The 21587-nt window shown below is 43.3% G+C and overlaps 1 protein-coding gene across 1 annotated transcript in view; it reads left to right on the top strand.

Annotated features, from left to right (window-relative positions):
* The window catches only part of LOC123482855 (pyruvate carboxylase, mitochondrial-like), a 202578-nt gene that overhangs the window by 123605 nt on the left and 57386 nt on the right, over window positions 1-21587 (top strand). The window contains exon 11 of the mRNA XM_045211804.1: window positions 3790-3952. Coding sequence (XP_045067739.1) covers window positions 3790-3952 — 163 coding nt within the window. The remainder of the gene's footprint in view (window positions 1-3789; window positions 3953-21587) is intronic.

The following is a 21587-nucleotide window of genomic DNA, read 5'->3' as shown; positions in this document are numbered from 1 at the left end:
GGCAGCAGAATGTGAAAGGGTGCGTAGACTTTCACTAGGGACTGTGTGTCACTCTACTCATACAGTGTATTCATTCATTTTTAATTACCTCTCTGTCTTTTTCTGTCTTTTTGTTATATTTGTGGTTGTTTAAAAGTGAGTTTCAGTAAGACTCCATAATGATAACACATTATGAACACTCATCTCTTCATGTGGAGAAATATACAAATCAAATCAAATTTTTATTTTGTCACATACACAGTGTTTAGCAGATGTTATTGCGGGTGTAGCGAAATGCTTGTGCTTCTAGCTCCGACAGTGCAGTAATATCTAGCAAGTAATATCTAACAATTTCACAACATATACCCAATATACACAAATCTAAGTAAGGAATGATGAATATATACATATATGAACAAGCAATGACAGAGAGGCATGGACTAAGATACAGTAGAATATTATAGAATGCAGTATATACATATGAGATGAGTAATGCAAGATATGTAAACATTATTAAAGTGACTAGTGGTCCATTTCTTAAAGTGGCCAGCGATTTCAATAGGCAGCAGCAGCCTCTAATGTGCTAGTGATGGCTATGGTAGGGCGGCAGGTAGCTTAGTGGTTAAGAGCGTTGTGCCAGTAACCGAAAGGTCGCTGGTTCTAATCCCCGAGCCGACTAGGTGAAAAATCGGTTGATGTGCCCTTGAGCAAGGCACTTAACCCTAATTGCTCTGGATAAGAGTGTCTGCTAAATGACTAAAATGTAAATGTATTTAACAGTCTGATGGCCTTGAGATAGAAGCTGTTTTTCAGTCTCTCGGTCCCAGCTTTGATGCACCTGTACTGACCTCGCCTTCTGGATGATAGCGGGGTGAACAGGCAGTGGCACGGGTGGTTGATGTCCTTGATGATCTTTTTGGCCTTCCTGTGACATCGGGTGCTGTAGGTGTCCTGGAGGGTGGGTATTTTGCCCCCGGTAATGCGTTCGGCAGACCGAACCACCATCTGGAGAGCCCTGCGGTTGTGGGCGGTGCAGTTGCCGTACCAGGCGGTGATACAGCCCGACAGGATGCTCTCAATTGTGCATCTTTAAAAGTTTGTGAGGGTTTTAGGTGACAAGCCAAATGTCTTCAGCCTGCTGAGATTGAAGAGGCTCTGTTGCGCCTTCTTCACCACTTCTCCGTGGGTGGAACCATTTCAGTTTGTCAGTGACGTGTACACCAAGGAACCTGAAGCTTTCCACCTTCTCCACTGCGGTCCCGTCGATGTGGATAGGGGGGGTGAACCCTCTGCTGTTTCCTGAAGTCCACGATCATCTCCTTTGTTTTGTTGACATTGAGGGAGAGGTTATTTTTCCTGGCACCACACTCCCAGAGCCCTCACCTCCTCCCTGTAGGCTGTCTCGTCATTGTTGGTAATCAAGCCTACTACTGTTGTGTTGTCTGCAAACTTGATGATTGAGTTGGAGGTGTGCGTGGCCACGCAGTCATGGTTGAACAGGGAGTACATGAGGGGGCTGAGCATGCACCCTTGTGGGGCCCCTGTGTTGAGGATCAGCAAAGAGGAGGTGTTGTTTCCTACCTTCACCACCTGGGGGCGGCCCGTCAGGAAGTCCAGGACCCAGTTGCACAGGGCGGGGTTCAGACCCAGGGCCCCGAGCTTAATGATGAGCTTGGAGGGTACTATGGTGTTGAATGCTGAGCTATAGTCAATGAACAGCATTCTTACATAGGTATTGCTCTTATCCAGATGGGATAGGGCAGTGTGCAGTGTGATGGCGATTGCATCGTCTGTGGATCTATTGGGGTAAGCAAATTGAAGTGGGTCTAGGGTGACAGCTAAGGTAGAGGTGATATGATCATTGACTAGTCTCTCAAAGCACTTCATGATGACAGAGGTGAGTGCTACGGGGCGATAGTCATTTAGTTCAGTTACCTTTGCTTTCTTGGGTACAGGAAAAGTGGTTAAGTGGTCCTCTGTAGCTCAGCTGGTAGAGCACGGCGCTTGTAATGCCAGTGTAGTGGGTTCGATTCCCCGGGACCACCCATACGTAAAAATGTATGCACACATGACTGTAAGTCGCTTTGGATAAAAGCGTCTGCTAAATGGCATATTATTATTATTATTAGGAACAATGGTGGCCATCTTGAAGCATGTGGGAACAGCAGACTGGGATAGGGAGAGATTGAATATGTACGTAAACACACCAGCCAGCTGGCCTGCGCATGCTCTGAGGACGCGGCTAGGGATGTCGTCTGGGCCGGCAGCCTTGCGGGGGTTAACATGCTTAAATGTCTTACTCACGTCAGCCACAGAGAAGGAGAGCCAACAGTCCTTGGTAGTGGGCCGCGTCGGTGGCACTGTGTTCTCCTCAAAGCGGGTGAAGAAGGTGTTTAGCTTGTCCGGAAGCAAGATGTCGGTGTCGGCGACGTGGCTGGTTTTCCTTTTGTATTCCGTGATTGTCTGTAGACCCTGCCACATACGTCTCGTGTCTGAGCCATTGAATTGCAACCCCACTTTGTCTCTATACTGATGTTTTTGCACTGTTTGTATTCTGCCATATTCCCAGTCACCTTGCCATGGTTAAATACGGTGGTTCGCGCTTTCAGTTTTGCGCAAATGCTGCCATCTATGCACGGTTTCTGGTTAGGGTAGGTTTTAATAGTCACAGTGGGCACAACATCTCCTATACACTTCCTGATAAACTCAGACACCGTTTCAGTGTATTCATCTAAATTATTTTCGCAAGCTACCCGGAACATATCCCAGTCCGCGTGATCAAAACAATCTTGAAGCGTGGATTCCGATTGGTCAGACCAGCATTGAATAGTCCTTAGCACTGGTACTTCCTGTTTGAGTTTCTGCCTATAGGAAGGGAGGAGCAAAATGGAGTCATGGTCAGATTTGCCGAAAGATTCTCTCACTGTCTCTCTCTTCAATTCTCTCACTGTCTCTCTCACTGTCTCTCTCTTTCAGTCTCTCAATGTCTCTTCGATTCTCTCACTGTCTCTCTCTTCAAATCTCTCACTGTCTCTCTCACTGTCTCTCTCTTTCATTCTCTCACTGTCTCTCTCTTCGATTCTCTCACAGTCTCTCTCACAGTCTCTCTCATTGATTCTCCCTCATTGATTCTCCCTCATTGATTCTCCCTCATTGATTGTCTCATTGATTCTCTCATTGATTCTCTCATTGATTCTCTCTCATGTGTATTTCTGCAGTCAGGGGTAACTACCATTTGTGTGTGGGTGGGTTCACTACCATTCGTTACTAAGCAGAGGTGATGTGGAATTTGTGTTGTATCCACTTGTAAACATTAAATCATTTGTGTTCTATCTACTTGTAAACATTGAATCATTTGTGTATCCACTTGTAAACATTGAATCATTCAGGTTATGTCCACCTGTAAACATTGAATCATTTGTGTATCCATCTGTAAACATTGAATAATGTGTGTTATATCCACTTGTAAACATTGAATCATTTGTGTATCCATCTGTAAACATTGAATAATGTGTGCTATATCCACTTGTAAACATTGAATCACTTGTGTTGTGTCATATGTTTTATTTATCACAACCACAATCTAACCTCTTTTTCACCTGGTTCTCCTTTCAAGCTGCTTAAAGTCCACATAGAGCAGTTCTTGTCTATTAATGTTCTGTATTATGTCATGTTTCATGTTTCGTGGACCCCAGGAAGAGTAGCTGCTGCATTTTGCCACAGCTAATGGGGAACCTAATAAATACCAAATACCAAAATACATACGACTCATGTTATTAACGCTCTCTTTCTCCCGTCCCCCTCTCCTAGTGTGGACCTGGTCCATGCCCAGTTGCGAGTGTGTGAGGGCCGCAGCCTGCCTGAGCTGGGGTTAACGCAGGAGATGATCAGGGTGAATGGTTGCGCCATCCAGTGTAGAGTCACTACTGAAGACCCAGCCAGAGGCTTCCAACCAGACACAGGACGACTGGAGGTTGGGTTACACACAAACACACACACACTCACTCACTCACACACACACACACACACACACACACCACTCCCTCTCTCTCTCTCTCTCTCTCTCTCTCTCTCTCTCTCTCTCTCTCTCTCTCTCTCTCTCTCTCTCTCTCTCTCTCTCTCTCTCTCTCTCTCTCTCTCTCTCTCTCTCTCTCTCTCTCTCTCTCTCTCTCTCTCTCTCTCTCTCTCTCTCTCTCTCTCTCTCTCTCTCTCTCTCTCTCTCTCTCTCTCACACACACACACACACACACACACACACACACACACACACACACACACACACACACACACACACACACACATCTGTTCTCCCAAGTGCGCTACTGGAACTTACAACCTTCTGTGCATCTCGTGAAGCACCGTTACTAACTGACCCAGGATCTGTTCTGAGGGAGTAAAAGACAGAAGAGGTGAATACTAATACTAATATATCAGCTATATGATGTAAATGCATTTGTGGAGAGAGGGAGAGAGGAGGGATAGAGAGAGGTAGAGAGAGAGAGCGATAGAGAGAGGTAGAGAGAGAGGTAGAGAGAGAGAGAGAGAGAGAGGTAGAGAGAGGTAGAGAGAGAGAGAGGTAGAGAGAAAGAGAGAGGTAGAGAGAGAGAGAGAGAGAGAGAGAGAGGTAGAGAGAGAGAGGTAGAGAGAGAGAGAGAGAGAGAGAGAGAGAGGTAGAGAGAGAGAGAGAGAGGTAGAGCGAGAGAGAGAGAGGTAGAGAGAGAGAGAGAGAGAGAGAGAGAGAGAGAGAGAGAGAGAGAGAGAGAGAGAGAGAGAGAGAGAGAGAGAGAGAGAGAGAGAGAGAGACAACAACAACAACACAATTAGACCCAACCAAATCATGAGAAAACAAAAAGAGAATTACTTGACACATTGGAAAGAACAAACAAAAAAACAGAGCAAACTAGAATGCTATTTGGCCCTAAACAGAGAGTACACAGTGGCAGAATACCTGACCACTGTGACTGACCCAAACTTAAGGAAAGCTTTGACTATGTACAGACTCAGTGAGCATAGCCTTGCTATTGAGAAAGGCCGCCGTAGGCAGACCTGGCTCTCAAGAGAAGACAGGCTATGTGCACACTGCCCACAAAATGAGGTGGAAACTGAGCTGCACTTCCTAACCTCCTGCCAAATGTATGACCATATTAGAGACACATATTTCCCTCAGATTACAGCGATCCACAAAGAATTCGAAAACAAACCCAATTTTGATAAACTCCCTTATCTACTGGGTGAAAAACCACAGTGTGCCATCACAGCTGCAAGATTTGTGACCTGTTGCCACAAGAAAAGGGCAACCAGTGAAGAACAAACACCATTGTAAATACAACCCATATTTATGTTTATTTATTTTCCCATTTGTACTTTAACTCTTTGCACATTGTTACAACACTGTATATATACATAATATGACATTTGAAATGTCTTTATTCTTTTGAAACTTCTGAGTGTAATGTTTACTGTTAATATTTATTGTTTATTTCACTTTTGTTTACTATCTACTTCACTTGCTTTGGCAATGTTAACACACGTTTCCCATGCCAATAAAGCCCTTAAATTGAATTGAATTGAATTGAATTGGTAGAGAGAGAGCGAGAGAGCGAGAGAGCGAGAGATAGAGACTGTTACTGTTACTGTTTTCTAGTTGTGTGTGAATACTTTATTTGTCCCCCTGTGTGCGCTTCCCTGCACGCTTTGTGTGTGTGACAGCTGATGTGACGATATATAATGTCTCCTGACAGTGTTCACACATGAAGGGACACAAATGTCGCCCCATGGGGTTCTTATGCATTGCTGTCAGCTCGCCCTTGATATCACTGTAACACACAGGGGTCGTGACCTCCATGACACGCACAGTCACACACATGGCTGGAACACACCTCATCTCTCGCTTCATCTCTTTTCAATTATTTTTTCTCTCTTTCTAGTCGTCTCTCTCTCTTTCTTTTTTTTGTGTGACTTATTTCTCTCTATCTTTTTATATGTACAGTACCAGTCAAAAGATTGGACACACCTACTCATTCAAGGGTTTTTCTTTATATTTACTATTTTCTACATTGTAGAATAATAGTGAAGACATCAAAACTATGAATTAACACATATGGAATCATGTAGTAACCAAGAAAGTGTTAAATAAATCAAAATATATTTTATAATTGAGATTCTTCAAATAGCCACCGTTTGCCTTGATGACAGCTTTGCACTCTCTCTCTCTCTCTCTCTCTCTCCTTTTCTATTTTCCCCTCTCTCTCTCCGTTATTTTCTATTTCCCCCTCTCTCTCACGCTCAATTAAAATCAAAAGGCTTTATTGGCATGGAAAACTTATGTGTGTTTACATTGCCATAGCAGAAGCTCCACTGGTTGCCCTTTTCACATGGCAATGGGCCACAAAGTTGCAAACGGCAATATTTCACTTAACAGATATGGGAGTTTATTAATGTTTGATTTGTTTTCCAATTCTTTGTAGGTCTGTGTAATCTGAGGGAAATATGTGTCTCTAATGTGGTCATACATTTGGCAGGAGGTTAGGAAGTGCAGCTCAGTTTCCACCTCATTTTGTGGGCAGTGTGCACATAGCCTGTCTTCTCTTGAGAGCCAGGTCTGCCTACGGCGGCCTTTCTCAATAGCAAGGCTATGCTCACTGAGTCTGTACATAGTCAAAGATTTCCTTAATTTTGAGTCAGTCACAGTGGTCAGGTATTCTGCCACTGTGTACTCTCTGTTTAGGGCAAAATAGTTTTTTGGGTAAATTCTTTCCAATGTGTCAAATAATTATTTTTCTTTTTTTCTCATGATTTGGTTGGGTATAATTGTGTTGTTGTTGTCCTGGGGCTCTGTGGGGTCTGTTTGTGTTTGTTTCCACCTCACACCTGCCTGTCTGTCTGTCTGTCTGTCTGTCTGTCTGTCTGTCTGTCTCTCTCTCTCTCTCTCTCTCTCTCTCTCTCTCTCTCTCTCTCGCGCTCTCTGTCTCTCAATTCAATTCAATTTAATGGCATGGTATGTTAACATTGCCAAATCAAGTGAAGTAGATAGTAAACAAAAGTGAAATAATAAATCAAAAATTAACAGTAAATATTACACTCACAAGTTTCAAAGAAATAGACACATTTCAAATGTCACATTATGTCTATATACATTGTTGTAATGATGTGCAAATAGTTAAAGTACAAAAGGGAAAATAAATAAACATAAATATGGGTTGTATTTACAATGGTGTTTGTTCATCACTGGTTGCCCTTTTCTTGTGGCAACAGGTCACAAATCTTGCTGCTGTGATGGCACACTGTGGTATTTCACCCAGTAGAAATGGAAGTTTATCAAAACTGGGTTCGTTTTTTTCGAATTCTTTGTGGGTCTGTGTAATCTAAGCGAAACATGTGTCTCTAATATGGTCATATATTTGGTATTTCACACAGTACTCTCTCTCATATTCAAATTCAAGCTGCTTTATTGGCATGAAAAACATTGCGTCAATATTGCCAAAGCAACAATGTATACATTAATCTATACATTGTAAAAAAAAAAACTAATAAAGAATAACAAATAATTATATAAAATGGCAGTAAATAATAATAAAATAAAATAAAATAACAACAATAAAATGGTAAAAATAGTAGAAATATAATTAATATAAAAGGAAAATGAAACTATAACTAACTTAAACTAACTAACTGTCATCCTCACCATTACATCATTACTACAACTACCATCATCATTACTACAACTACCATCATCAGTACTACAACTACCATCATCATTACTACAACTACCATCATCAGTACTACAACTACCATCATCATTACTACAACTACCATCATCATTACTACTACTACTACCATCACCATCATTAAACTGCTATCATTACCATCACCCCTACTACCCGTAAATAAATAAATAAATTACTGCTTACTATGCAGATGTTATTATTCAGTGTCCCTCAGGCTATGGCAGGAAAATACATATTTGGCTGCAAGAGGAGCCGTTGCTCTTTCGCCCATGACTATTTTAGTTTTTCTTCTGGGTTTAATAAGTTACAATTTGGAATACATTTAGTAATTTCTGTGAATAATGAATCTCTTGGTGAGGAACATTTATCTCAGTAAAGGAGAAAGTGCATCTCTGTTTCTACCTCCCCTGTCGTGCAGTGGCCACATACACGCTCCTCTTTGGGTAGTCTGCCGGTTTCTATTGCCAATTGGTGGTCACTCAGCCTGTACTTGGTAAGGATCTGTCTCTGCTTCGTATCTCTGACAGAGTAGAGATAATCAGCCAATTCATATTCTCTGTTCAGAGCCAGATAGCAATTTAGTCGGCTTTGGTATTTTTTTTTTGATTTTCCAATGTTGTAAATATGCGTCCTTTGATTGGTTCATGATTTAGTTTATTTGAATTATTTATTTTGAAGCAGTGCTGGTGTCAGCTTGGTTGGTTAGGTCCAACATCAGCTGACTGATAGGGCTCGTTTCTGGGCTCAGCTCTTGGGTTTGAAGTGCTTTAAATTGGAGAGTTGAATTTTGACTTGAATTTAGGTGTAGGCAATTCTGGTGTATTTCTTTGGACTTGTAGAATTTTCTGACAGAATTCTGCATGTAGGGCTTCCATTGGATGTTTGTCCCACATTTTAAAGTCCAGTTTATTGATTGGCCCCCAAACCTCACTTCCATATAGATCTATTGGTAGGATTACACTGTCAAATATTAAGGTCCAAATTCTAATTGGGATGTTGATTTTGAATAATTCCATTTTTATTGCATACAATGCTCTGCAGGCTTTTTCTTTCAGTGCATTCACTGCCATATTAAAGTTTCCCGATGCAGATATGGTCAGACTAAGGTATGAGTAATTTTTAGTGTGTTCAATTATGGTGTTGTTCAGGGTGAATTTATATTTGTCTTTCTGCCATCTGAGTTTTTTCTGGAAAATGATGATTTTCATTTTTTTGAAATTTACTGCCAGGGCCCAATTATGGCAATATTGCTCTAGAATGTTAAGGTTCTGTTGAAGACCTTCTTTGGTTGGTGATAGAAGTACCAAGTCATCAGCATATAGCAGGTGTTTTACCTCTGTGTCAAATAGTGTGAGTCCTGTGGCTGCAGAATGGTCCAACATGTGTGCTAATTCATTTATATAGATTTTGAAAAGGTTTGGACTGAAACTGCAGCCTTGTCTCACACCTTGACGTTTGCGAAAATAATTATGTTCTTTGGATTTAGATTTTTATTGTACACTTGTTTTCTGTGTACATACATTATATTAAGTCATACACCTTACCACCAACCCAGTTTGGAGAATTTTGAAGAATAGCCCTTCGTGCCAAGTAGTATCGAATGCTTTTTTAAAGTCAATAAAGCAAGCAAAGATTTTTCCCTCTTTTTTTTGGTGGATGTGTTAATTAATTAGTGTGTCTAAGGTGTATATATGGTCAGTAGTGAGATGGTTGGGGAGAAAGCCATTTGACATTATTTTTTTCTTGAAGAAATGTTTGAATTCTTGAGTTCAAAATGCTACAGAAAACCTTTCCCAAGTTGCTGTTTACGCAAATTCCCCTGTAATTATTGGGATCTGATTTGTCTCCACCTTTGTGGATAGGGGAGATGAGCCCCTTGTTCCAGACATCAGGGAAGCAGCCAGAAGTTAGTAACATGTTGAACAATTTAAGCACAGCATTTTGCAACTCAGGTGTGCTGTTTTTAAGCATTTCATTTCTGATGTTATCTAGACCGCAAGCCTTCTTTGGTTTTTATAGATTTTAGCTTTTCATTTAGTTCTTGTTGGGTTATTGGGTAATGTAATGGATTTTGGTTGTTTTTAATGACTCATTCAAGGATGTAAAAAAAAAATGTGTGGGATGTTTTTGAATAGATTATCAAAATAAGTTTTCCAAACTCCTTCATCTTGTATGGCTAATTCTTGTGGCTTTGTCATGCTTATATTGTCCCAGAATTGATTTTTTTCATTTTTTCATTTTTAATTTCATCAAGTGTCTTATATATTTATATTTTTTAATGTTATTATTATTATTTATTTATTTCATTTTTTTCCCTTTTTTTTTGTGGGGGGGGGGGGGTGGGGGGGGGTAGATCAGCTTAATATTGCAGATAGATTGTAACTTCCATCAAAGTAATTGTCTGCATCACTTCCAATCCCCCATATTTTTATATATATACTCCCCTTTATTACTTTCCAACCCCGCCACCCTTTCCCTACTTGGAGTAAACTAGTGAACAACAATGCTTAGGCCTCTACTTCCAGCTTATACTTCGTATCTACATTTTATGGACACAGTCAATTTTACAATAATTTTATTTTGTTTGTTTTTACTAATGAACTTCCACTACCCTCAACCTCTCCGATCATTTTCATGATGTCCATCCGGTTTGCTTCTATATGCCATATCTTTCTAACTGCTCTTTCCCAAAAGCTCTCAACCTATAACCTATATACGTATTATGGACACAGTATGCTTACATTATTAGTTATCTTGTTGTTATTAGTTGTTGTTAGTTGTTATTAGTCCCATCCTTCAACTCCATTCAACACCTCCCAACTATCTCTTAACACCATCCATATAGGATTTCTATTTGCCATATATATTTCAACTGTACTGTGATGTTTTACAAAAATTCTGAACCTTTCTATTCTCATTGTTTATACAGATTGTAAATTAAAAATAAACATTTTTGCTAAAAATATTATTATATTATTGATCGATTGACTATGACTTTTCAGATCATCCAGTAATGCTATCTGCAAGGTTAGCTCCAGATAAATATTGCAATCCTTTAGCCATTCCTGGACCTGTGACCAAAAACAAGCTACAAATGGACAGTACCAAAACAAATGATCTAATGATTCTGTCTCTTCGCAGCAAAATCTGCAGAGCTGGGAAGATTGTATCACCAATATAATTAACATTCTATTGGTAGCAATAATTTTATATAATAATTTAAATTGAAAGATTCACATTTTTGCCATGGGATTGGTACGTCAAAAATCTCTTCCCAACTATTTTGCAATCTATATGGGACGGCTGTCAATCCTTTGGTCATTAAATTAAACTGATATACTTTTTTATTTATCACAGTTTTCCTTAACCAATTATGTTCTTTAATATAAGTTCCTGACTTTCTCCCCCTTCCACTTTCCTCTTCCATTTTTGCGGTAATGCTGCAATTATTTGGTTGTAATTTTGGGTAGAGCAGACATTTCCATATGTTTTTGTTAGCTGCATGTGCAACATAACTCCACCAGTCCTACCGATGATATCATTTACGAAGATTATACCTTTTTTAGGGCTATTGTGCAAGGAGGTGTGTCCAAATTTGTGGTGGTTACCTCCCGCATCAGTGTAGTCAGGCTCAGAACCTGTTCTCGCATTGAAATCTCCACAAAGAAGCACTTTACCCTCTGCCTGAAATTGAAGGATTTCTATACAGAGATTGTCAAAAAACGGATCATCATAATATGATGAATCTGAAGGAGGAGCATAAGCTGCACATATGTATACATCATTGTCACAATAGATTTGACCTTGGTTAAGTTTTAGCCAAATGTGGCTAGTACCTTTTTTCATTTCATTCAGTGCTAAGTCCTGTTTATGCCAAATGGTTATTCCACCTGAGTCCCGGCCCCGTTTAACATTTTTATGTTTGATTGATGGTAGTAAACTTTCTCTATATCCTGAGGGACACTGAGTATCAATGTCTCCACGACACCATGTTTCCAGTAGGATGATGATGTCCTGTCCCTTGATGTGTTTTAAGAAATTCTGGATTTGTTGTCTTAGAACCAACATGTGAAGAGTATAGGCCCTGGATATTCAGAGAGCTGATAGTTAATGATCTCATTTATAATAAGTGATATTCACTGGTTTGAGTAAAGTACATTGAAAAAAAAAAAGAAGGAAAAAAAAGAATATATATCGGTGGCGGTACGGTCCTTCCCCAGCCATCTCTCTACGGGTTTGCGGTCCCTTGGCCCTGCCGACTGTCGGTTCGGGGTACACCGCGGTGGAGTTGTCCTTCCGTCCCCTCGCTCAGTAGGGCCTGAGTGTTCTGATGCGTCTACACTGCTTTCAGGAGGCCCTCCAAGGTCTGGGGCGCGCATAGGCTCGCTGCCCTCTGTCATGTCGTGGGGTAGCGCCCGTACGAAGCGATCCAGGACCACTTTGTCGAGGAGGGAGAGGGTGGATACGTCGGTTAGGAGCCATGCCCTGGTGACGCGCAGAAGGTCGCTCATCTGGGCTTGGGGGGGATGCGTCGGGTACGGACCACCAGTCGTGGAACCGTCGAGCCCGATGGGCCAGGCTCTACCCGTAGCGGCTGAGTATCTCCCGTTAGCTGCCTGTTCGTCGTTCAGGTCCCAATACGCCTTTTGGGCATTCCCAGAGAGGAACGGGGCCAGCAGACTTGCCCACTTCGGCCTTGCCCATCCGTTCCCGTAGCACTGTCCGTTCAAATGTACAGAGGTATGTTTCAATGTCATCATCTTCCGCTTGATTAAAAACTGCTTGGGATGGGATTCAGGAGACGCTCCTCCTTGCAGCTTCCTGACTTCCTCCACGAGGCGGATGTTTTGAATATCATAGTTTTGATGCCTTCACTATTACACTACAACGTAGAAAATAGTTAAATATAAAGAAAAACCCTGGAATGAGTAGGTGTGTCCAAACTGTTGACTGGTAGTGTATTTCACTTGCTTTCTATGTATATGTACACACACACACACACACACACACACACACACACACACACACACACACACACACACACACACACACACACACACACACACACACACACACACGTATTCTAGAATGGAAAGAATGGAATAAGATGATAAATCTGTGATGTGATGGGGTCTAGTAGAGCTGTGCTGTGATGGTCCGGGTCTAGTAGAGCTGTGTTGTGATGGGGTCTAGTAGAGCTGTGTTGTGATGGGGTCTAGTAGAGCTGTGTTGTGATGGGGTCTAGTAGAGCTGTGTTGTGATGGGGTCTAGTAGAGCTGTGTTGTGATGGGCCGGGTCTGGTAGAGCTGTGTTGTGATGGGGTCTAGTAGAGCTGTGTTGTGATGGTCTGGGTCTAGTAGAGCTGTGTTGTGATGGGGTCTAGTAGAGCTGTGTTGTGATGGGGTCTAGTAGAGCTGTGTTGTGATGGGGTCTAGTAGAGCTGTGTTGTGATGGTCTGGGTCTAGTAGAGCTGTGTTGTGATGGGGTCTAGTAGAGCTGTGTTGTGATGGGGTCTAGTAGAGCTGTGTTGTGATGGGCCGGGTCTAGTAGAGCTGTGATGTGATGGGGTCTAGTAGAGCTGTGTTGTGATGGGGTCTAGTAGAGCTGTGTTGTGATGGGGTCTAGTAGGGCTGTGATGTGATGGGGTCTAGTAGAGCTGTGTTGTGATGGGGTCTAGTAGAGCTGTGTTGTGATGGGGTCTAGTAGAGCTGTGTTGTGATGGGGTCTAGTAGAGCTGTGTTGTGATGGGGTCTAGTAGAGCTGTGTTGTGATGGGGTCTAGTAGAGCTGTGTTGTGATGGGGTCTAGTAGAGCTGTGTTGTGATGGGGTCTAGTAGAGCTGTGTTGTGATGGGGTCTAGTAGAGCTGTGTTGTGATGGTCTGGGTCTAGTAGAGCTGTGTTGTGATGGGGTCTAGTAGGGCTGTGTTGTGATGGGCCGGGTCTAGTAGAGCTGTGTTGTGATGGGGTCTAGTAGAGCTGTGTTGTGATGGGGTCTAGTAGAGCTGTGTTGTGATGGGACGGGTCTAGTAGAGCTGTGTTGTGATGGGGTCTAGTAGAGCTGTGTTGTGATGGGGTCTAGTAGAGCTGTGATGTGATGGGGTCTAGTAGAGCTGTGTTGTGATGGGCCTGGTCTAGTAGAGCTGTGTTGTAATAAGCCATGTCTGGCTCTTCTCTCCTGGGGATGGTGGGGGTACTGTTGTTTCAGAAAGTGGAGCGGGGGGCTCTGCTGCTGGGGTGATGTGTGTGTGGGTCCCTGCCAAGTGTTGCATCCTTTAGGTCCTTAGCAAAAGTTCTGACACTGACCTGATCAAGGTGTACATTGTCGTATAAATGTTCACATGTCAGAGTGGGATGGTGAGCCATTCTAACATTGAGCAGTGAGGCACAGTCCACAGTGATCTGTTGATTTATTTTGTTGATCAACTGTCCTGGGAAGTCTTTTCTTGGTAGGAGAGTGGACTCAACCATGTTGGTATATACATAGCCTGTGCCCGCTCTGCCACTCTTCTCACTGCCCCAGATACATTTTCACCTTTGGCACGAAGGTCGTTTGTGCCAGTGTGGATGATGATGTTGTCGGGGGTGTCAATCCTGGTCTGCCTGAGTAGCTGCATTGCACTCTCAGTTGTAGGACACCAGAACTGTCACGCCCTGGCTCTGGGACTCTTATATGTTGAGCCAGGGTGTGTAGGTTCTATGTGTTTGTGTTCTGTGGTTAAGTTCTAGTGCTTGTGTTTCTATGTTGGCCGGGGTGGTTCTCAATCAGAGGCAACGTGAATCAGCTGTTGCTTGTTGTCTCTGATTGGGAACCATACTTAGGCAGCCGTTTGGGCATTGTCATTTGTGGGATCTTGTTCCGTATGGTGTGTATTGTAACCGTTCACGTTTCGTATCGTTTGTTGTTTTGTTCGTTCAATAAATAAGTATGTTCACTTATCACGCTGCGCATTGGTCCACTTCCTCCGACGATCGTGACAAGAACTTATACACCTGGTGTCTAGGGAATAATATTTCCTGGACCAAGAACTTCCCATTTGAATCAATAAGGATTGCTGTTGTGGGTGGTTGTCTGGGTGGAGCAGGCTGGGAGGCTGGTATTCTGACCTGGGCCGGAGCAGACATGGAGGCTGGTGCAGTGTCTTCAGGCTGTGTGATGGATGCCACGCTGGTTATGCTGGTCTCAGGTTCTGCCTGTGTTGTACCAAGCTGGTGGACATGTTCTCTAGATGCAGAGGACATATTGACCAGCTGCTGGTTGAGGGGGTCAATGTACCTCCTCTCTCTGCTCTAGCTCCTCTCTTGTTGTGCTCAGATGGTCTCTGAGGTCATCATTTGTCTGACTCAGTTTGTACATTCTGCTTTCTAATTTAGAAATAGATGCTCTGCTCTCCTCCCTGAACTGTTTTAACTATTTTTTAAAAAAAGTTTCTGGACAGTGTCATCCTCTTGAAGCTTGTTCTCTCTGAGTTCTATGACCTCTGCTTCGACTAGAGAGAGGGTGTTGTGGAAACGTTGCATAGCAGGTGTTCTTGGTGTTGTAGGCATGTCCTTGGCTCTGCCTGCTGCAGATGAGGTAGGTAGAGGGACACGGAGGGCTTCTTGCTGGGTCACAGAGGCTGCTGAGGCTTTTCTCCATCATCTCCCTCCTTTACTTTTTCCTCAGCTTCTGAGCTGAGTTCAGCTTCTACATTTAGGGTAGCAAACACATTCGCAAAAGCCTGGAGGCTTGAATCATTGCCTTGTACCAATACAGTTCCATTGTTGTATAAGTTGACTGTTTGATATGTGTTGCTCTGGTCAGCTTTTTCAAAAATGCTGATCTGACAGCCTTGGCTGATGCCTCTCTATTTTGAGAAACGTAAATGTTTGCAAATAACCCTTTTCCATATGTGCCCTCGTTTGGTATTAAACATTAAACTTGCTCTTGTTTTGCAACTGGTAAGATCTGCAAACAGACATTCATGGTACTGTCCCATCATCAAACCTTTGAAACTTTTCTTGGCTTTCTCCGTCTGGGTATCTGGTGGGTAAACAATTTCCATAGCAACGCAGGTGATGTTGTCTACAATGTTGCAATATAAGCCTACCTTTTCCTAAACAGCGTTGTTTCTTGAATTATTGTCTCTAGTGTCTTTAGAGAACTGTTTTACTTTGATGTCCTTTGTCTTCTGTCCTTCTATTGTGCTGTTGACTAGCTATTTTTTAGTTAGCTAACTGGTAAACAATCCAGCTAGCTAAGCTAACTACACAATTTGTATAAACATATATACTTTTTCACAAGCCTATCTTAATTTGTTGCTTGTTTTGTCTCACATTCAGTCTTGCAGTTTTTTTATTTTTTTTTTCAATGTAGGAGTTCATTTCCTTCAGCAGCTGCTGCTCAATCTAGAACTCTGATGTCTCTCTCTCTCTCTCTCTCTCTCTCTCTCTCTCTCTCTCTCTCTCTCTCTCTCTCTCTCTCTCCCTCTCTCTCTCCCTCTCTCTCTCTCTCTCTCTCTCTCTCTCTCTCTCTCTCTCTCTCTCTCTCTCTCTCTCTCTCTCTCTCTCTCTCTCTCTACTCTCTCTCTCTCTCTCTCTCTCTCTCTCTCTCTCTCTCTCCCTCCCTCCCTCCCTCCCTCCCTCTCTCCTCTCTCTCTCTCTCTCTCCCTCTTTTCTTCTCAGTCTACCCCTCTCTGTTTCTGTCCTCTCTTTCACACCCTGACTTTATCTCTCTAAATAGGCACCTCCTTTTCATCACCCCTTCTTTCTCTCTCTCCTCTTTTTATCACCCCCTCTTTCTCTCTCTCCCTAGCCTAATTGGAGAGGCATCGGTGCAATAGTGATAATGATGTGAGAAACATGATGGTCGTAGATAATGTAATAATATCTGTATGTCTTTTATAAACTGACAATGAGATTATTATATTATTTAATGATTCAATTATGACTCTCCCTCTCTTCCCCATTATCTCTCCTTTCATCCCTCTCTCTGTCTCCATCTTTCCATTCTGCCTTCCTCCATCCCTCCATCCTCCCTATGTGTCTCCATCTTTCCCCTCTCCTTTCCCTCCCTCCCTCCCTCCCTCCCTCCTCCCTCCCTCCTCCTCCTCCCTCCCTCTCCTCCCTCCCTCCCTCCCTCCCTCCTCCCTCCTCCCTCCCTCCCTCCCTCCCTCCCTCCCTCTCCTTCCCTCTCTCCCTCTCCTTCCCTCTCTCCTCTCTCCCTCTCTCCCTCTCTTCCTCTCCCCCTCTCTTCCTCTCCCCCTCTCTTCCTCTCTCCCTCTCTCCCTATCTCCTCTCTCTCTCTCTCTCCCTCTCTCTCTCTCTCTCTCTCTCTCTCTCTCTCTCTCTCTCTCTCTCTCTCTCTCTCTCTCTCTCCCCCTCTCTCCCTCTCTCTCTCTCTCTCTCTCTCTCTCTCTCTCTCTCTCTCTCTCTCTCTCTCTCTCCCTCTCTCTCCTTCCCTCCCTCCATTTAGTGCTGATGTGTTTATATCCTGCTGAGAGCTGGTGTGTGTGTGTGTGTGTGTGTGTGTGAATTTGTGCGTGTGTGTGTGTACATAAAGATGGCTTATAAAAAATGTATGGGCAAACAGCATAAAGACAGGAATAAGTCATACAGTTGACAATAGAGAGAGAGAGAGAGAGAGAGAGAGAGAGAGAGAGAGAGAGAGAGAGAGAGAGAGAGAGAGAGAGAGAGAGAAGAGAAGAGAGAGAGAGAGAGAGAGAGAGAGAGAGAGAGAGAGAGAGAGAGAGAGAGAGAGAGAGAGAGAGAGAGAGAGAGAGAGAGAGAGAGAGAGAGAGAGAGAGAGAGAGAGAGAGAGAGAGAGAGAGAGAGAGAGAGAGAGAGAGAGAGAGAGAGAGAGAGAGAGAGAGAGAGAGAGAGATTAACCTCTATGTGTCCCGTATACGGGATGGTTGAGCTAATGTGATTAGTATGCCTATTGTGAGTAACAGCAGATCCTATAGAGGACATAGACATGTCTTATATGGGCAGAAAGCTTAAATTCTTGTTAATCTAACTGCACTGTCCAATTTACAGTAGCTATTACAGTGAAAAAGTGCCATGCTATTGTTTGAGGAGAGTGCACAACAACAAAAAACGTATCACGGCAACTGGTTTGATACATTCACCTCTGAAGGTAAATAAAGTACTTACATACGGTAATCTTGCTCTGATTTGTCATCCTAAGGGTCCCAGCGATAAAATGTAGCATAGTTTGTTTGATAAAATCAATTTTTATATTCAAATGTAGGAACTGGGTTCTACAGTTTGAACCCCTGCTGTCTCTGGCTCCACACCCACCCCGCCCAGCCATCTAGATGTGTGAAAGTTAGTGTATAAGCTAATGATCCATCATGTAAGACATTCCTGGGAGTGTGTAAACTTACATTTTGTATTACCATATCATTTTTGTATGTTCTCTATAGTTATGTACTTGAAAATGTATCAATTGACCAATTCGGCACATTTGGGCAGACTTGATACAAAATAGTCCAGTATTGCAATGCTTCACTGGATCAATCTGAAACGTTGCACACACACTGCTTCCATCTAGTGGCCAAAATCTAAATTGCGCCTAAACTGCAATTTTATATTGTGGCCTTTCTCTTGCATTTCAAAGATGATGGAGAAAAAAATTAAAATAGAAAACGCATGTTTTTTTGTTTGTATTATCTTTCACCAGATCTAATGTGTTATATTCTCCTACATTAATTTCCAATTTCCACAAACTTCAAAGTGTTTCCTTTCAAATGGTATCAATAATATGCATATCTTTGCTTCAGGTCCTGAGCTACAGGCAGTTAGACTTGGGTGTGTCATTTTAGGCGAAAATTGTTACAGTTACAGTTGAAGTCGGAAGTTTACATACACCTTAGCCAAATACATTTAAACTCCGTTTTTCACAATTCCTGACATTTAATCCTAGTAAAAATTCCTTGTCTTGGGTCAGTTAGGATCACCACTTTATTTTAAGAATGTGAAATGTCAGAATAACATTCCCAGTGGGTCAGAAGTTTACATACACTCAATTAGTATTTGGTAGCATTGCCTTTAAATTGTTTAACTTGGGTCAAACGTTTCCGGTAGCCTTCCACAAGCTTCCCACAATAAGTTGGGTGAATTTTAGCCCATTCCTCCTGACAGAGCTGGTGTAACTGAGTCAGGTTTGTAGGCCTCCTTGCTCGCACACGCTTTTTCAGTTCTGCCCACACATTTTCTATAGGATTGAGGTCAGGGCTTTGTGATGGCCACTCCAATACCTTGACTTTGTTGTCCTTAAGCCATTTTGCCATGACCAATCTTTAACTTCCTGAATAATGTCTTGAGATGTTGCTTCAATATATCCACAAAATGTTCCTTCCTCATGATGCAATCTATTTTGTGAAGTGCACCAGTCCCTCCTGCAGCAAAGCACCCCCACAGCATGATGCTGCCACCCCCGTGTTTCACGGTTGGGATGGTGTTCTTCGGCTCGCAAGCAGCCTTTCAGGTTACGTCGATATAGGACTCGTTTTACTGTGGATATAGATACTTTTGTACCTGTTTCCTACAGCATCTTCACAAGGTCCTTTGCTGTTGTTCTGGGATTGATATGCACTTTTCGCACCAAAGTACATTCATCTCTCGGAGACAGAACGCGTCTCCTTCCTGAGCGGTATGATGGCTGCGTGGTCCCATGGTGTTTATACTTGCGTACTATTGTTTGTACAGATGAACGTGGTACCTTCAGGCGTATGGAAATTGCTCCCAAGGATGAACGAGACTTGTGGAGGTCTACAATTTCTTTTCTGAGGTCTTGGCTGATTTCTTTTGATTTTCCCATGATGTCAAGCAAAGAGGCACTGAGTTTGAAGGTAGGCCTTGAAATACATCCACAAGTACACCTCCAATTGACTCAAATGATGTCAATTAGCCTATCAGATGCTTCTAAAGCCATGATATCATTTTCTGGAATTTCCCAAGCTGTTTAAAGGCACAGTCAACTTATTGTATGTAAACTTCTGACCAACTGGAATTGTGATACAGTGAATTAGAAGTGAAATAATCTGTCTGTAAACAATTGTTGGAAAAATGACTTGTGTCATGCACAAAGTAGATTTCCTAACCGACTTGCCAAAACTATAGTTTGTTAACAAGAAATTTGTGGAGTGGTTGAAAAACAAGTTTTAATGACTCCAACCTAAGTGTATGTAAACTTCCGACTTCAACTGTATATTTGGGTATGTCATTTATGCGAAAATTGGAAAAAAGGGTCCGATCCTTAAGCGGTTAAGTGGGGTATGGTATGAAGAGAAAGAGGGAGAAGAAGAATGAAAAGGGGACAGAGAATGAAAGAGTGAGAGAGAGAGAGAGAGAGAGAGAGAGAGAGAGAGAGAGAGAGAGAGAGAGAGAGAGAGAGAGAGAGAGAGAGAGAGAGAGAGAGAGAGAGAGAGAGAAGAGAGAGAGAGAGAGAGAGAGAGAGAGAGAGAGAGAGAGAGAGAGAGAGAGAGAGAGAGAGAGAGAGAGAGAGAGAGAGAGAGAGAGAGAGAGAGAGAGAGAGAGAGAGAGAGAGAGAGAGAGAGAGAGAGTCTGAAGGAGAGCAAAAGGGGACAGAGAGAGAGAACTTTACTTTTCAATCTCCATCTTTTATAAACCCAGATGTCTTTATAAAGCCACTGAACTCTCATCCTCTCTGTGTGCTGAAAGAGTGAAGGAAGGAGGGAGGGAGAGATAAAGAGATAAAGAGATGGAGAGATGGATGTCACAGCGTGTGGGATCAGACAGTCCTGCAGAGAGGAGGAATGGTGTAGAGACAGGAATAGAAGAAGTAACAGAATAGATGTCTCACTGTCTCTTTTCACAGATAGAGGGGGAGGGAGGGAGGACTAGAGGGAGAGATTGATGGAGAGAGGGAGGGAGGACTAGAGGGAGAGAGTGATGGAGAGAGGGAGGGAGGACTAGAGGGAGAGAGTGATGGCGAGAGGGATGGAGGACTAGAGGGAGAGATTGATGGAGAGAGGGAGGGAGGACTAGAGGGATAGAGTGATGGAGAGAGGGAGGGAGGACTAGAGGGAGAGAGTGATGGAGAGAGGGAGGGAGGACTAGAGGGAGAGAGTGATGGAGAGAGGGAGGGAGGACTAGAGGCAGAGATTGATGGAGAGAGGGAGGGAGGACTAGAGGGAGAGAGTGATGGAGAGAGGGAGGGAGGACTAGATGGAGAGATTGATGGAGAGAGGGAGGGAGGACTAGAGGGAGAGGGTGATGGAGAGAGGGAGGGAGGACTAGAGGGAGAGAGTGATGGAGAGAGGGAGGGAGGAGTAGAGGGAGAGAGTGATGGAGAGAGGGAGGGAGGACTAGAGGGAGAGAGTGATGGAGAGAGGGATGGAGGACTAGAGGGAGATAGTGAGGGAGGGAGGGAGGGAGGGAGGACTAAAGGGAGAGAGTGATGGAGAGAGGGAGGGAGGACTAGAGGGAGAGAGTGATGGAGAGAGGGAGGGAGGACTAGAGGGAGAGAGTGATGGCGAGAGGGATGGAGGACTAGAGGGAGAGATTGATGGAGAGAGGGAGGGAGGACTAGAGGGATAGAGTGATGGAGAGAGGGAGGGAGGACTAGAGGGAGAGAGTGATGGAGAGAGAGAGGGAGGACTAGAGGGAGAGAGTGATGGAGAGAGGGAGGGAGGACTAGAGGGAGAGAGTGATGGAGAGAGGGAGGGAGGACTAGAGGGAGAGAGTGATGGAGAGAGGGATGGAGGACTAGAGGGAGATAATGAGGGAGGGAGGGAGGGAGGGAGGACTAAAGGGAGAGAGTGATGGAGAGAGGGAGGGAGGACTAGAGGGAGAGAGTGATGGAGAGAGGGAGGGAGGACTAGAGGGAGAGAGTGATGGAGAGAGGGAGGGAGGACTAGAGGGAGAGAGTGATGGAGA

The sequence above is a fragment of the Coregonus clupeaformis genome, chromosome 39 (genome assembly GCF_020615455.1).
Source record: "Coregonus clupeaformis isolate EN_2021a chromosome 39, ASM2061545v1, whole genome shotgun sequence".
Taxonomy (NCBI): Eukaryota; Metazoa; Chordata; class Actinopteri; order Salmoniformes; family Salmonidae; genus Coregonus; species Coregonus clupeaformis.
This window is presented reverse-complemented; position numbering and strand designations above follow the sequence as displayed.